This window comes from Mustela nivalis (genome assembly GCF_964662115.1).
Source record: "Mustela nivalis genome assembly, chromosome: 2".
Taxonomy (NCBI): Eukaryota; Metazoa; Chordata; class Mammalia; order Carnivora; family Mustelidae; genus Mustela; species Mustela nivalis.
Genome location: NC_139021.1, coordinates 186,392,409 through 186,409,707, shown reverse-complemented (window position 1 = coordinate 186,409,707; position 17,299 = coordinate 186,392,409). Strand labels below are relative to the sequence as shown.

At 65.0% G+C, this 17,299-nt stretch overlaps 1 protein-coding gene across 3 annotated transcripts in view; it reads right to left on the bottom strand.

Moving 5' to 3' along the window:
- INPP5A (inositol polyphosphate-5-phosphatase A) overlaps positions 1 to 17,299 on the bottom strand; it is a 158,593-nt gene that overhangs the window by 84,564 nt on the left and 56,730 nt on the right. For all 3 annotated transcript variants that reach the window (XM_082721589.1, XM_082721587.1, XM_082721588.1), the window contains exons 3-4: positions 10,024 to 10,124; positions 7,725 to 7,812 (exon numbers count right to left, since the gene is read on the bottom strand). In XM_082721589.1, the coding sequence (XP_082577715.1) occupies positions 7,725 to 7,812; positions 10,024 to 10,124 (189 nt within the window). The remainder of the gene's footprint in view (positions 1 to 7,724; positions 7,813 to 10,023; positions 10,125 to 17,299) is intronic.

Below are 17,299 nucleotides of genomic sequence, written 5' to 3'. Positions count from 1 at the left end.
TCCCTCCTCCCTGCCTGGCCATCGGCATATCTGGGCTCTCAGAGGCCCCACGGGGTCCTGCCCTGCGGCATGCAGGCTAGACCAGGGGCTCCCAGTCCTCCAGCTTCCCGACCACACACACGGCCCAGCCGGCGTCTGCCACTGAGCGGGAGCTGCAGAGAGGAAGCCACCGGATGAGCCCGTATGTCCCACACCCTTACGTCCCAGAGCGCTGCTGTCCCTGAACCCCGAGGCCTCCCTGGGTACCTGGCACCGGCCTGCAGCGTATCAGAGTGGCCTCGACACGGCGTGCGGGGTGCCCAGGCCGGCCCGTCCTGCTTCGGGAGCTGGGTGCCCCATCCTCCTCCTGCCAGTGGGGGCAGGATGGGGTCGCCGGGGCGAGGGAGGGGCTGTGGGGGCGGCCTCTGGCCGGAGGAGCCTGGAATTCACCCGCATAAACGAGCCTGTCCACCCCACCCCGGGCCTGCACGTCACGCAAATGAGCAGCAGCACAGACGCTCGCTTCTGCACTGAAGCAAGACGAGGCAATTATACCAAAATAAATTTGCAATTTCTTCCTCATTTAGCCACTTCTGAAGCCAGAGTCTAGAAAAGCCGTTACCTTCACACGCCCTATCGACGTTCAGCGTTTCGTGTGGTAAGTGACGTGTTTTCTCCGCCCCCCGCGATGTGAGACTCCTGTGCTCTCACGGCTCCCATCGACACATACACAGAAGGCCTGGAAAACGTCCCGGGCCACTTCCTCTGCGTCGAGGTCTGCACGGCCGTGCCCTGCTGCAAAGTCAACAGCGACCGATGCAGAACGCCTGAGAACGCAGGTGGAGATTCCTGGCAGGCCAATCCTGGCAGGCTTCCTGGGGGAAGCACTTCAGAGCCTTTCGGGAACCCAAGCACACCCTGCAGTGGGGGTGCTTGCCGCAGTCCAGGCGGGAGCAGCTCCCTCCAAGCAGGTACAGAGCTCCGTGTGTCCTCTGGGGACCCTGCCCCCTGAGCCTGCACAGCCCCGCATGCCTCCTGTGCTGCCGGGCCCAGCACACACGGTGGGCCGGGGAACCCGAGCGCCCAGGTCCAGGAAGCCGGCCAGGCCTGGAGAGTCCCGCCTGCCCTGGAGCCCATCCCCGTGCCCGAGCAGGTGTGCGGATCACCGTCACACGTCACGTGCCCGACTCTGACTGCTCCTCCACACAGACCCAGTCACTGACCCGGTGAGGTGCAGACGGGACAACGTCCTCGGGGGGCGAACAGGACAGCAGGGGCGGGGGCACGGGCAAAGGGCGGGTGTGCTCGCGAGCGGGGGGAGGGCCCCACGGGAGAGGCGGAGGCCGTGCACAGCAGGGAACGGGGGTGCACACGGAGGGCAGGGCTGGGGGGTGCCAGTGAGCGAGGGGGGAAGAGGCAGGACGTACGGCAAGGTGGCGGCCACCTCCTCCCAGAAGACGGGCACCGCTGGGCCTCCGTCCACGGGGAGCAACCCAGTGACCGCGATGCCTGCCTCCACCTGCCGCCCCGGTTTATGCATGTTCTAGGAGGCGGGGGCGTCCCATGGACCCCGGGATGCTGGGGATCAGCCCAGGGTGCCGAGCGGTGGCCGCTGGCTTCTCCACCAGATGCTGTAGTGTCCCCAGCGACCTCCGGTCTGTCCCCAGCGTGAACTGCAGGTCACGTGGCATCCCACCTCATAGCGCATGGGAGGGACCCGGGAGCAGGCAGGAGGTGGAGGGCCAGGGGACGGGGAGGGGTGCCCAGGGGCCCAGTCCCACTTGGAGGGGTGTCTCCTGCTCTCCTCCCCAGCCAGTCCTGGCGCAGCAGCAGCGGCAACACTAACCTGTCCCACTACCTGGCGTGCTTTGTCCACGTGGCAAGAACAGGACAAGTGTGCCTTCAGACCTGCCACGGATTGACTCTGGAATGTCTGCGTTCTTTGTGGGCAGATCCAAAAGCCTTAACAGGAGGTTATGAGCTCAGAGCCTGCCGGGAGGCGAAAAGACTCAGCACTGAGGCGCGGAGAACACACCCCTCGTGGAGAGGGCAGCCGGGCTGTCCACTGCTTCCCGCGCAATCCAGCAGCGGCTGGCAAGATCCGGTCCTCTCGGGCAGTCCAGGCAAGTGTCCAGGCTCGGGCACCTTGGGGGCAAGCCTCTTCCTTGTGGGGTCTTTGCTGCCCTGTGGCTTCTAGCACACCCTGCCCCTCCCCTCCCCCCACCTCGTCCCCTGCCTTGCCCTGGAGGAGTCCATCTCCAAATGTGGGGGCCCCGGGCCCGACCCATGGTCTTAAACAAATCTAAACCGCGTCAGGCCTCCATCCTGAGCTCACGCCGGCACAGCCACAGCCCTGCCCCCGACGGGGAGGGACGAAGGGCACCCACGTTGCGCACAACGGAGCTCGGCTCTCCCGTTGCTCTCTCGGACGCAGAGCACGCCCACCGGGCACCCGCGATGGTGGCCGGACCCCAGGCCCTGGACCAGAGCATGAGGGCGACAACCGGGGCTCAGGGGTACAAGGCAGTGGAGTGCCAGAAGTGAGGGGGCCAGCAGGGGTGCCCCCGGGGCAGGTGCCGCAGGAGGCAAGGGCCTAAGGGCACCCAGGGCCCCCACCCCGGGCCAGAACGCGAGCCCCAGCCCACCCGTGCAGCTCACACGTGGCTGTGCGGACGCGCGGGGCCGGGGCCCTCAGTCTGCCCCAGGGACGCCCGCGCGGTCCATGGACAGGATGGGGCCCTGCCCTCCAGAGCCCAGCTGCGCCCCGAGGAGGCCGACCTCCGGTGTTGGCGTCCCGGGAGAAACGGGAGCAGGCACTGACCGGGGTGGCAGCCAGGCCCCCGCACGGGGACAGCTGGTCTCAGGGAAGGGCGCCGTGTCTCCTCCGAGCAAATCTAACAGGATCCTTGTTTTAAGTCAGAAAAGCCTCGGGCGCGTCTCCTGGACCAAGTGCTGCTCTGGCGCCACCTCCTGGTGACGGGAAGCATCGGCCCCCCCAGCCCCCCAGGTCGAGTCCCCCAGCTCAACTTCCTCCAGTCCACAGCCCCCCGCCCCAAGGCCCAGAGCCCCCTAGGTCCAGAGTCCCCCCAGGGAGACCCCCGTGGTCCGGCCTCCCCAGGCTTCCGCAGCACGGCAGACCCCCACGTGGGGTCACGCTCACAGACCCGGTGCTTTGGGGTCGCCCTCTTTCTGGGAACAGACCACTATTTTCTGATCCTTATTAATACCTGTGACAGCATTTATGTATAAGATAAATTCATTTCAATTTCCTTTTCCAATTAATGGCCTATTATTTGAACCACACTCAGCTAAAAATATTGCTCCAATACTATTAATCTTGTAAAAATTAAATTTTCCTCCTGCGACAGCCAGAGGCCAGCAGGTGCAGGTGAGGGAGTGGCCCCAGCCGACGCAGCCCAGCCCTGCCCAGGACTCGGGGGGCGGCAGTCCCCGTACCAGGCCATGCGGAGAACCCCAGCAAGCGGCGCGTGGAGGGACGGTACGCCACGGGCCCCAGGTCAAGCAGATCTCATGGTGAACCCTCGGCATCTCGGTCACAAGCCGGGACGGCACACGTGCACGGACCTCTGTGCCCACCCCAGGAGGAGCTCTGGCTGCGTTTGGAGCACAGGCACCCCTTTCCCACCCACCCAACACGGCTGTCCAGTAACCTAGTGGCCATTAACGTGCCTCCCACGGGACTGCGACTGCAGGAGAGGACCCCCCCACCCCCACCGGAGGATGGGGACCCTAGAAGGAAAGCCAAGCCACAGCACTGCAGGTCGGAGAGCGCTTACCCCCGCTGTCGGCAGGCCAAGCCCTCCAGCCTGTCCCCTGACACCATGCAGCAGCTTCCCACCTGCAGCCGCAGCCACAGGGGCTCAGACCTGCGGTCCCCATGTCCCCGTGCCAGGTCAGCCCAGCACAGCGAGGGGCCGCCCCCAAGCACAGTCTCAGGCTCGAACCAAGCACCACGGCCGGGATTCTTGCTGATGCGTCATCTCTGCATTTACGACCAAAAGAGGAAAGTGCTGCCAATTTTAACAGAAATGCCATGGATCTTGGATGCACCTGGTCTCAGATGCTTTAAATTTGGAAACGTGTGGGCTGAAGAACAGACCAAATGTAGCTTTACCGCGAAGTATTTCCACGCATCAGCTGGACGGCAAGATGCCAACGGGGTGAGAGCATCGGCCGCGGGCTCTGTGCGCTCTCGGGCCACGGGCTCTGTGCGCTCTCTCGGGCCGCGGGCTCTGTGCGCTCTCTCGGGCCGCAGGCTCTGTGCGCTATCGGGCCGCGGGCTCTGTGCTCTCTCAGGCCGCGGGCTCCGTGCTCTCTCTCGGGCCGCAGGCTCTGTGCGCTATCGGGCCGCGGGCTCCGTGCTCTCTCTCGGGCCGCAGGCTCTGTGCGCTATCGGGCCGCGGGCTCTGTGCTCTCTTGGGCCGCGGGCTCCATGCGCTCTCTCAGGCCGCGGGCTCTGTGCCCCCTCCTGTGGCTGCAGGCAGGTCCCCCAGACACGGTCTGCCAGGCCATCGGCCACACGGCCGTCCCGCAGTGGGAAACACTCGGGTATTTAAGATTATTTCCAATTTTTGACATCACGTAATCTTGGGGGCTTCAGACACCGCTTTCTGCGAGAAAGGTTATGTTTTCAAGGAAACTGCTGAGTTCCGGGACAGCCTCTTTCCAGGCGTTTGTTTTCCCACCGCAAACTGCAGAATGACGTTTTGAGATAAATCTCGGGCTGCTGGGAAACCAAGCAGTGGCTCCTGGGCCCGACAGCCGCCGACCTTGTGCCTTCCCCTTCTCAGCAAGCGAGCACTTCTGCGGAAGAGAGACGCAGCTGTGTGCACGCGACAGAGACGCGGGGCAGACGGTGGAGAGCGCCACAGCGACCACTTCAAGGACATTCAGGAAACTTCCAGAGGCAAGCATGAGAGAGACGGACGGACGGCAGCAGGCACCAGGCCTTTCCGGGAGGACCCTGTTTCTTCTCTCAAGTTCGCCGCCCCAGCTACTGAGCACTCACAAACCCCCCTCGGCCCCAAGTGGCCCCGGGCCGGCCTCTGGCAGGTCCCGGCTTGGCCCCGGGGAGCCTCCTGACCCCGATGGCCGCAGCCTCGTTCCCTAAACACCATGGCTCTGACCTGTGGGGTGAGGCTCACTGGACGTGCTGTCCTGCTACGGTACCATCTGACTTTGCTGGTTTTGCTTTCTCTCACCTATTTCCTTTGTCACACACTAATGCTCTTATTTTATGATTTCCTTCCTTCTGCTTGCTTTGGGTTAATTTGCTCTTACTTTCAAAACTGCCCACGCTGAGCATTTAATGCCACAAACTCCCCTCTGTGGACCCCGCGGGCGCAAACTCCCCTCTGTGGACCCGCAGGCACATCTCGCAGACCCTGACGGCTCCTGTTGGTCTTCCAGGTCACCGGACCCACGGTTCAAACTGCTCCGTGACATTCTCTGGACCCGTGTGCGGTGGATTTCCAAATACCTGGGAGTCTTCCAGACACCATTTCTGTTTCCTTCGCGTCTATCTACTCCGTGCTGGGGCGACAGGTGTGTGACCCTGGCCTCACACGAGATCCCCACGCGCGTGAGCAGCTCCTGGATGTGCTCTGAGGCCGGGATGGGAGTGGCTGGAGCCAGGCGGAGCCCTGATATGTGCCCTCGGGGCGCCCGCACGCCCGTGGGGCTGCGCTGCAACTGTCTGGAGAAGCTCCCAGCGAGCCTGCCTGGTACTTCTTCCAAGTCTCCTTGACCCTCAGTTGGAAAGACGTTTCTGAGGAAACATACGGGCACAGCCGGGACCCGCCCCGTCCCGCAGCAGCCGACCAGGCGATGGTCTGTGACAGCCATTTCTGTGGCCGCTGCTCTAGTCGGTGTCCTGCCACGGCGGTGGGGTCACACGGGGCCCACCGGTCCGTGAGGGGAGGCGTCGGAGCCCGAGCTGCTGCCCATCTGGTCTCAGGGCCGTCGGCGGTCTTGTCCGCGTCCGCGAGTCTGACACGGGGCACACACACCCCGCCCGCGGCGTCCTCTTGAGGACGGACCCCCGTGTCCCTACGACGGGTCCCGCTGCCCGCGGCACTGCTCAGGCTGAGGCCGACCGTGGCCCCGACACACTTTCGCCTCCTCGCGTGCATCTGCAGGGCACCCCGCACGGCTCATTGTGAAACACCAAGTCTCCCGCCGAAAGGAGGCGGGTCAGACGCGAGGACGTGTCCCGCAAGGAGCGGGGGAGCGGGGAAGCAGGGACCGCCGCGCGACGTGGCGGCTTCGTAGCACAGCAGAGCGCGCCTGCGGGGCCAGCGCCCCGGGGGGACGGGGATGCAGCACACGCGTCGTGAGGATGAGCCTCCGCGGGGAACGCCGCCGCCGCCGCAAACCTGTGACGGGAACGACCTGCGCCATCTACGCGGCTCGTCCGGTTTTTAAAAGCCTCGCCCCCGCCCCCGTGTCTGCCCACTTCCTGTTTCCGCTCCTCCTCGGGTCCCCGTGACGCGTGTGCCAGCGGCCCAGACGCGCCGTCCCGGGCAGGGACATCCCGATGTCCTTCCGCACTCTGTTCTGAAGGTCTCCCCCCGCCAGGGCCCCACGGGCACCTGCCCTCCGTCCCGCTCCACGGCACCGGCCCCGCCGTTCACCCAACCGATGCCGTTTGCCGCCCGGCTGCGGTGCTTTTCGCCAGAACACGTTCCGACAGGACGCGGAACTAGGTCCTGCCACCGGGGAGTGTGAGGGCTGAGGGTGTCTCTGGGTCAAGGACCGGCTGAGAGCCAGCGGCCAGCGGGCAGAGGCAGGAAGGCGGGGGGTGTGCGGGCAGCACGGGGCCCACGCCGGCGTGGCGGACACGGCGGGCAGGAAGGCCGCGCTGAACGTGGCGGAGGGTGGCTGTGCGTGGGGACAGCAGCAGAGGCGTGGGGCAGCCGCGCGGCGACAACCGCGTCAGCCGCGGGAGACACTGCCGGACTCGCACGGGCGCCCCAGATTTAAAGGCTGAGAACTGACGCCTTTCTGACCGAAGGGCCGTCTCCCCGTGCTGCTTCCCGCGGGGGACGTGGCTCCCAGCCCTGCCTGCCCCCGGCACAGGCACCCGCTGTTGCACACAAGGGCCGAGCGCCTGCTCTGGACCCAGCTCCTGGCCACAGGACAGACATGAGGCGACGGACTCCGGGAACAGAACGCGGAGGAAACCAAGCTAACCGAGCAGCCCTGACACTCCCCTACAGATGGGGACCGTGAGGCCATAGTCCTCTGAACCAGCAGCCAGCTACTCCAACCCTCCTGACAGCTGCTCCTCCCAGAAGCCCTAGCCCTCCCCATCACCGGGTTCCTCCCGCAGCCGCAGCACCCCAGCGGGGCGCCCTTTCCAGGTGTGCACTGCGCCCTGGACCAAGGACTCGTGCAGGGAAGGGGCAGGTCTCCGTCCCGCTCCCCTGCCGGGGAGGGCGGCTTGGGCAAAGGAACTGGCCTGTGCCCTGTGAGCAACTGTTCAGAGCAGAGCCGGGAACAGGAGGGACCCTCGCCTCTGTGAAGAGCCCCGACCGGCCCTCCTCAGCCCACAGGCTACGCCCTGGTCCCCGTGTTGGTGGCCCCTGCCCGTGGACCCCATCCAAGCCGCTGACCTACCAACTCGGGCACGGCTGCCTGTGCGGCCACACCGGCAGGGCGGCAGCCCCATGGCACATGGTCAGCCCAGCACCGACCCCGACCCCGGGACACGGACGCGCACTCACTGTGAAGTGCTCCTGGGACCTGAAGTTCTCGTCCAGGTAGACGCGGGCGCGGCTGTACTCCTTCATGGCGTCACTGGACAGCAGCTCTCTGGGAGGGAAGCGTCCTTTAGTGCACAGGCTGCCTGGGACGTGGCTTCCGACCCGCGGCTGTTGGCAGGGACGCCGTGTTGCATGCCACCCTGTCAAGGCCCCCGACTCACAGTGGGGAGGGACGCAGACGGAGGCCCACCACGTGCCCCGGGCAGGTGAGGGCTGCCCGTCATTGGCCGGGATCCCGTGATGCCCCGGGGATGCGCGGGACCCAGCAGTGTCTCAGGGATGGGGACGCAGAGGTGTGGGGACCCTGGAAGCTGGGCCTGGGCCTCACACCACCACAGCACGACCCCAGGGTCTGGGGAGCGTCCCAGCTGTTTGCGCCGAGCCGGCACGGGCAGGAAACCACACTCTCAAATGCCCCCGAGCCCAGGCAGCTGCAGCGCCCCCGTCCCTCTCTGGGGAGGGGCTGCGCTCACAGACTCTGGCGCTCCACGACACGGACGGATGCGGGGACCGGACGCGGGGACAAGGACGAGGGCGCGGGGACGGGACGCGGGGCAGGATGCGCGGTGTAGGAGCAGGACAGGAATGAGGCGCGGGGTGGGGGCGGGGACGCACGGCAGGCGGCCTCCCTCCACAAGCCTGCAGGCCCCTCCGGGACAAGCCTGGCTCTTCCCCCGCGGTCCTCACGGCTCCCCAGGGCCCTCTGTGCTCTCAGTGCTGGACTTGGGGACTCGGGGTGCGGCAGGGGCCCCCCCAGTGTGTCTTCTGGTCATTTTCACATCGTCGTTCATCGTTTAACATTCGAATTTCTCAATCTCCTTTTGTAGGCGGCGCTTTTGCACCTCCCTGAGAAGCCTGCCCCTGCCCCAGAGCCACGCCACGTGGTCCTGCCTTTCGTCTCGGTGCCGAGTGACCCCGTGTTTTACACCTGCTCCGTGACGTGACTGAGACTCGTCCTCATGTGCAGCGTGGGGGCGGGGGGACTCGGTGTCCCCTTCTCATGCAGGGACACCAGCGATGCGGCTCACGGCTCCGCAAGTGGCCCGACGACACGGGGGGGTCCCCCGGCAGTCTGTCCCTGTGACCTCACTGTGCCCCAAGGTCTGCAGCCCAAGCTGGGGGACGCCCATCTCGTGCTTCGTCAGGGTTACTCTGGCTCCTCTTGGGGTTGAGCTACACTCCCCTGCTCTCCCACGGTAATCTGAGTATTAAAATTAAATAAATTTTTTTTATTAAAATTGCCTTAAAATTACATTATTTTGGGAAAATTTGGCCATTCTTTTAAAAAGATATGCTCTTCAGCAAATTACCCCCCAGTCTAACAACTGAAAACATGGATGGCTTGTGTCCGTCCACAACATCAGGGATCCGAGCAGGACTGAGCGTGGTAACGGCCACTGAAATACCCCTCGGGCCACGCGGCAGGTGCCAGGCTCTGAGCACAGACCCAGAGGCCTCTGTGGGCATGGTGGCCTTCAGGGACCAGCCTTGGAAGTGAGGAAGCACCATCTCACACTGCTGGCAGGAGCGGTCTCAGTGCCCAGAGTCCACGGCTAGGGCACGGACAAGGCTACATCTAGGACCCACGGAGGGCAGGCGCGGTACTGCCCGAGGGCAGAGAGAGCAGAAGGCAGGCAGGTGCCGCGGCCGCTCCTGCTACCCACAGCCACACAGGGACCCCACTTCTCAGCGTGGGGCCTCACAGGCCTGCTTCTACCCCATGGGTCCACCTCCCAGGACCATGCAGACATCTTGGTGCCACTCCCAGCAGCACCGGGAAGGCCTGTCCTCCACGGGGCCACAGGGCACACGTGTGATGGTCAGCACACCCGTGGCTACTTATTCCCAGTGACAAAAATTTCACCCCCACAGATGTCCATCCCCTCCACTGTGACAAACACAGCTGAGAGCTGCAGAGCGTCCATGTGTCCGTCCATCAAGGGCAGGCCGGCAGCCACCACACCACAAAGATGGGAGGGACGTGCCACCTGGAGCCCGGGGCTGAAGTTTCGAGGCCCAGGGGACTGCTGTCACCTCACAGGTACACACCCCAGGGGTGCGCTGTCACCCTCTGCGCCACCTCCCCCCGCCGGGGGTCCGCTGTTCCCTCCTGTCCCCCGCACCGCCCAGCACGGGCACACTCGGACCTTCTGTGCCCGCCCCAGCGAGGCAGCTGTTACCTTCTGTTCCCCCAGGGCACTCATCACCCCCCGGGGCGCCATGTTCCGGGAACGGCATGGCACACCGCGCGGGGACTTACTTGACGAACTTGTCCACGTGGGACATGGAGGCCTCGTAGTTCTTCCCTCCAAACTCCTGGCAGTGCAGCGCCATGAAGTGCGGCTTGTGCGTGTGCACGACCTGCGGAGGGAAGCAGGACAGGCCGTCAGGGGCGGGCCGCACGGACACCCCGTGTGGGAGGGGCTGCCAGGACAAAAAGCCCCACGTGCCGGCGAGGAACAGGAAGCACCGGGAGGAATCAGACACCTCCGTGCGGCCGACCACTTGGCTTCGAGCAACCTCCGCTCTCCCAATCCCCAGCACTCAGAATTTCTCCGAAACGTCTTCAAAAATTCAGAGGTGTCTCCCCCCAGTTAACTCCTGTGTCTCAGCACGGAGCACCCGTTTCACCCCCAGGAAAAAGCTGCCCCGCGTCACCTCGCTGCCGACCCCCGGGAACGTCCTCCACGAAGGCCACAAGCCCTGTGGGCACCCACGTGTGAGGGCACATGCACACGTGTGTGAGCACGTGTAAGCCAGCGTGTGGCACGCGCACACTTCTCACTGGCCTGGGAGTCAGCAGAGCCCACGGCGCGCCCCGCAGGGGCTGCCGCTGCCTGACCCACAACTGGCTCAGGACAACCCAATGCCACGCCCGGCACCCGTGTCCCCGCAGGCCGTGTGGCCCCCCGTACAGCCAGAGGATCCAGGCCCCGGTGGCGGCTCTTCCGCGGGCACGGCATGCTCCGTCCCCAGGGCCGCCGCGAGCCGCAGGGCCTCCCTGCACTCTTTTTCCGGAAGACGTGAGTGAAGCTCCCAGCGATGCCGCCCGGCAGCGGGGTCCCGTCCGGGAGCCGTCCAGCCGCCCCACACCCCACGCGGCCCAGCACCGCGGTCCTCCAACCACCTGCATCTTTGCTCCCCGGCAGCAAACCACGTTGGGCGTCCCGGGGTGACCCACGGGTCACTGAACCTATGTTGACCGGCACCTGCTCACAGAAGGGACAAGGCCCTTGCCGGCCCCACCCCACGGGCACAGGGGGACAGCACGGCAGCACTGGCCGGTGAGCAGCCGGGCCGCGACAGCCCGGGGTTGAGACAAGGCCCGGGACTGCCTGGGGCCCACGGGGACCAGGGGGTCGAGGACAGGGAGCAGACATGCAGGGGCCTGTCCCCACGTCCCCAGCTGCCCGTCACACACACCGCACCCACCCACGGCCACCACGCACCTCTCCCAAGCATCTCTTGACTCAGAGAAGGGTTTGCCAAAAACCTGAAAAATGACCTTCCCCTGCCCCAAATGCAGCCTCGCAGAGTCAGGTTCCTGCACAAGCGCTCTGATGTCACTGGCAACTCAGCCTCGGACAGTGCTTCCTGCCGGGACCTGGCGGCTGGCGAGCCATCCACAGCCTCAGGGACATGGTGCTGCTCTGGGCAGCCCTGACAGAAAGCAGCTGCTTCTAGGACACAGCCAGGCGGAGCCCACGGAGCAGCTGGACGGCTGGCCACAGGCGCCAAGGACGCGGGAGCCAGGCCTGTGTGCCGTGCATCGGAGGTGAATGGCCCCAGCGCAGCCAGGAAGCAGCAGTGGCAGCCGCCCCAAACTCACGAGGGTGCGGGGCACCTGGGGAATCAGCGCCGTGGGGCTGGGGACGGAGGGCTTCCAGGCTTTGTCACGGCACCTTCCAGCGGGTCCTGACACACCTCAGCCTGCGGCCATGCGGACCACCGCGCCCTCCGTTTCTGTCTCCTGTCTCTCCGCTTCACTCCAGGTCTTAAACCCCGACCCAGACGCCGGGTGACCTGCCCTGGGACGGCTCACCTGGCCCATGCCGTCCCACAGTGCCACTCGGGAGGCCACGCTGCGGTCCGCTGTGCTCCGCCGGGCCTCCAGGTGCTGAACCAGCCCCACACACAACACTGCACCCCGAGCTGGACTTTAGGGCAGGAAAGACCTATGTTCGATACGTTTTAGGTGGAAAAGATAATGATTTTCCAAATTAAATTTATCATATTTGAATCTAAATTTTAACTGATCACACAGCCAAAACAGTGACTCCCGTGATTTTCTTGGGGACCTTCGTGGACTGTGACAGCTCTGAGCAGTGGCCCGATGACACTGCGGACGGCAAGCTCGACTCGGGTCTACAACACACCCCTGCACCGTGTCTCCACAGCGGGCTCCGGGCACCGACCACGAACCGTCCCCGCTGGGCTTCGTCGCTGGGCGTGACTGGGCCCTGCGCGTGCAGAGACCCAGGTCTGAGCCGTAAACACACTCTGTTCAGCCACCGACACGAGGTCCCGTCCATTTAAACCCAGGCCTGGACTCCTGCGGAGCCGCGCCGTGCTCCAGACACACCCCGAGAGGCGCCGGGCCGGCAGGCGGCAGGCGTGGGGCAGGCAGGGAGGCCCGGAACCACGGCGGGGCGCGGCGGGGCCGCAGGGAGCGCGCTCCCAGAGGCATGAGGGCCCCGCAGGAACCGGGCACTCCAGGGAGCCGCCCCAGAGGCCCGGCTCGGCTCAGGTTCCAGGGCTTCCAGTTGTGGCCCACGGCCTCTGCCCTGCGTTACCAGACGGCTCTGTACCCTGCACCCTGACCTGCTGCCCCAGGCCCCCAGGGATGGCCCCTCCTGCACACGTGCCCTGCGAAGGCCCCAGGAGGCCACCGATCCCCTGCTGGACCCCCAGGACGCTTCTCCGCCCTCCTGCCCCGCTGGGCTCACTGGCCGCCCTCCATACCCACGTCTCCCAGGACGATAGGCCCGCGCCCCACATCCCACGCACCCCACGCTGGAGCAGCCCAGGTCGCTCACCAAGCCCCGGACACGCCTGGCCACACGTCGGGATGGACCAGGCCCCTGGGGCTGCCTCCAGCGCAGGTGATGCCCGAGGGTACAGGGGTCCCCAGCGTCCGAAGAAGTCACGTGGAAAGAGACATGCCGGACGAAGGGTCGTGTGTCATTCGGAAGCAGTTAGTGAACTGACGAGGCCGTGAGAAGTTCTCGAAGAGAAGTAACGAACGACCTTGCAAAGAGGTTGGCTGTGAGCGGCGTCTCTCGACACCGGTGGTCACGCCCTGGCCCCCGCAGGCCGCTCCCCGTGCACAGACCCCACCGAGACGGGTCCCCCGCACAGGGAGCTCGCCCGGAGACACTGCGCCCTGCCGCAGCCGCGGTGGCCGGGAGGAGCCTGACTGGTCACCCGGCCGTGCGCGGTCCCTCCCTGCAGTGAGCAGCCGCGGCCTCAGCCCACAGCAGTCCACGACACGCGAGGCGACGGGCACCTGCCAGGGACCCCGACGAGCACGTCCGTGCCTGTGGCTCACGATGACACGAGAACATCCGCTTGGTGGCCGTCCCGGGCTCAGGGTACTCCTCTGAAAGGGAGATTTTTTTTTTCATTCAAAATCAGCAAAAACAACATTTAGTCGCGCACTGCACAGGTGTGGGCAGCCTGTCCTCCCCTGGGAGTGACCAGCGGCCATCCGGAGGGAAAACACCCCTGTTCTTCCTGCAGACAGGCTCCCGCAGGACCCCAGAAGGCGGCCACTCAGGGTGGAGGGCGCACCCCGTGGGAGGGGGCTGCTTACGAAGCAGGGAGGTGCACAGGGTGTGCAGACCCCCAGGTACTTCCCAGAGGCCACACAGTCCCCTTCGCGCCGCCACAGCCAGCTCTGACTCAAGGACAGCCAGGAGCCTCCTTCAGTCCTCGGTGCATGAAGACACGGACGAGAGAACCCACACGGCGTTCTCGTGTGGGGAGGGTCTCCGGAGACACGGAGGAGGACAAGCCTGTCCTCCAGGAGCTTCTCTGCAGACGGATGAGGAGCCACGACAGGACCAGGGCAGAGGCTGTACCGCACGCGCGTCCCGCTGAGGGGGTGCCAGAGACTGGCACCGCGTGGTCTCAGCCACGTGTGCCGCCTGCCGTCACCAAACTCCCGAAACACGGAGTGGAAGGAAGCCACCGGGGGCTGGGGCGGGGACACCTCGGGGCAAAGGACACACAGGCCTGGGACCCAGCAGCCGGCAGCCCGCAGACCCTGGGGCCGGGCCGAGGCCGGCCTGAGATGCGGCCGGGGAGCCCCAGGTGTGCAAGTCCTGGAAAAGCAGTGGCCGGTCGGAGCCCACGGCCAGGAAGGGACAGGGCTTGTGGAACAGAAACGAGGGGAGGCGGCCTCGGGGCGCAGCTGGCGAAGGAGAAAGCAAGGAAAGGGAAACGGGCCGACGGAACAGAGCCAGGAGAGCGCTGCGGTCACCATCGCGGATCCCGGGGTCACCGGGACCAGATCGCCCAGTCACTACGGGCCGAGATCACTGGGGACAGACTGGGGCAGCCTGTGCCGCACTTTGCTGGGCGGACAGAAGGGGGTGCTGTCGGGCTGGGATTCTGCACAAGCCTCCTCCCACGGGCTCCCAGGAGCCGGCGCTGCAGAACAGCACAAGGTCCAGCCCAGCCCCGGCACAGGACCTCCGGGCACAGCGGGCCGGCCCACACTGCGGCAGAGCTAAATGTACTCAAACCACCATCGACAGCAGGAGTCAGAAACACAAAACTCCACCAGAAATGGACCAAAAACAAAAAGAGAAAGAAATGACATGAACCTCAAGGAAGAAATGGAAAAAGACAAAATCCTCATCACAAAGAGGAACCCACGACAAAGCCCCCAAGAAGGGCTGAGTGACAGGAGAAGCTGTGATGAAGGGGAGGGGGGAGAGGAGACAGGCAGGGCGCGGGCAGGGAGGAGGGGAGAGGCTGGGGGGGATGGTGAGCAGGGGATGGGGGAGGGGTCGGCAGGGGACGGGAGAGGGCTGCCGGGCAGGACAGCCACCAGTCCCTGCGGGACCAAGCATCCGATCAGGACTAATGTTTAAAATCGTCATCCAGGGAAACGTCCCCAGAGTAGAAAGAGCTGAACTTGGGCCTGGGAGGGTGCCCCGAGGCCGAGAAAGCTCACCCACACGGCCCGGCCGCGACACCGGCCGGCAGGTCCAGGAGACCCCAAAGGTGCAGACCCAAGTCTCCAGGGACAAAGATCCACGAGGAAAACCAAGAGGTCACGGTACACTGGTCACAACCAACACGCAAGCCGGGCAGCATGGGCACAACTTCTCTGAACACGCCGGTGAGACCAGGCGCGAGCCAAGCACTCACACACCCGGCGAGCGTCCTTCACACGTCGGAGGCAGAAACACAGGCTTCAACGGACAGCAATCGAGGGAGTTCGACCGGAGCGCGCGTGCCAAGGTCTTGGGTGGAGAACTGCGTCCGCGCTTTCGGCTCTGCAGGCCACGCTGTGTACACAGCAATGGCTCCAGTGTGCCAGTGTGGACGTACACACAAGTGCGTGTGCACGCATACACAGGTCCCCACAGACGAGCACACACGTGTGCCCTCCCACACGTGCACAGAGACACAGCGTGACCCCGCCAAGCACCCTGACGGGACCGCCTGACCCCAGAGTCCGGGCCGGCCGCAGAGCACACGCAGCCCTGTGCACGATCCGAAAGACGCCGGTGCTGGGCCCCCGCGGCCCCCTAGACAGAAACCCGCAAAGCTGAGTGACGGAAACCTAGAAAATGCCGACCGACGGACCACGAGGGGCCAAGAGCAAACCATGGGCGCCCAGCACAGGGGCCGCAGCGCAGCCGTGTGGACACGCGAGCCTCCAGAACACGCCACGCCGCCCACCTCGAGCGTGCCAAGTCCACTGTGTGCCAACGACAGCCCCGCAGCGTTATGAAAACGTCTTAACTTCCACCAAGATACTGATGCACCGTGGTCCACGAGCTGTATCAGGAGACGGCGGGAACATCGGAACGCAGAGCCGATATTCAGGGACGTGCCAGAGCACCTGACCATCTTCGTGGGTGTCACAGTGACACGGGGGACGCTTTCAATTCTTCCAGAGACTCAGGCTGACATGCTGACGCGTGACGTCGTGGTGCCTGGATTTTGCTTCAGTGACTGGGGCGGACGCGGGGCACGTGACAGGCCCGGCTTTGAGCTGGAAACTGAGCGAGGGCAGCGGGCACCGAGGGACAGCGTCCTGTTGCCCCTGCTTCATGCACGTTTTGAATTCACGTGATACTTCGCTCACCATGCTCACTGTTTAACTCGGTGGGAGCAAGGCCAGAGACCACCCGCCGCCCAGGGCCCCGGAGCTGGACGGGGACAGGGAGCCCGTCGGGATGACAGGAAATGCGTGCATCCGACTTGCGTCTTCCCTGGTTCCTTAACGGCAGGGCAAGGGGGAAACAGGCCCCAGGCCTCTGGCTGGCAGGCTCTGGGGGAGGGCAGGCGCCTGAGTATCCGTCAACCCGTCACTCAAAGACCCAAGAACTTCATTTTAAAACAGATGTAATTACGGCACATGGTGAGAAACTCAAAATAGCTCGTTAGGAATCCTAATTTTAGTGACACACTGTGGAAAATTTCACCAACAGAAAAACAATGTTTCCTTTGCGAGTGAGCGAAGCTGTGGGTACTTGAGGAGGAAACGTAAGGGTTCCGCAGAGCCGTGAGTGGCCCTGGCTGGGACGCAGGCGGAAGCCAGGAGACAGGCTCTGCCCAGCCCAGGGGACGATGCCAGGACGCGCCCGCCATCGTGTGCTCTCACCGATCCCCATCGCAGGGCCAGGGCCACTTCTGCTGCCACGTCCTCGTGGGACAAAACACACCCCAGGAGCCGGTGCCCTGGGGGACACGTGTGTCCTCGGGGTCGGGCCAGCAGCTGCCCGGTGCCCGACAGCAAAGCCCCAACTGGTGGAACGTACCCATTTCCACGGCATAAAGGCCCCCCGTGGCCTGAGCTGAGCTCCTGACGTGACGGCACTGAACGTGGGATCCGGGCGATGCTTGGTGACGGGGTTACGTCCCCTGCTCCTGGGCGGCAGCACATGCAGTACGATTACCAGGATGCGGAGAGTGGGGGTGGCTGCGACCTGTGGTTGGGGGTCACTGACTCAGTCCCGGGGTTTCTGCTCATGCTGCGTGGGGCAGCTGGGCCCAGAAGCAGCGGGTTCTCCGTGGCCTGCAGGGCGCAGGGTGCGGTGGCGGCGTGGGCTCTCCAGAAGGCCCACCTGCTCACATGGAGTCCTGCTCCATCCTTCCCGGCGCAGACCCCGGGCCTGGTGCCCTGGGCTGCTGAGCATCCACCTCCTGGACGGACGGCCTCGGACGGTTGCTCATGTGGTCCGTGAGGGCGCCGGGAATGGACACCAAGCACAAGCCAAACACAGGCGACAGGTGGTGTGGGTTTGACCCCGCCACACAGGCTGTGGGCACAGAGCTCTGGCCCTTCCCCACCCCCC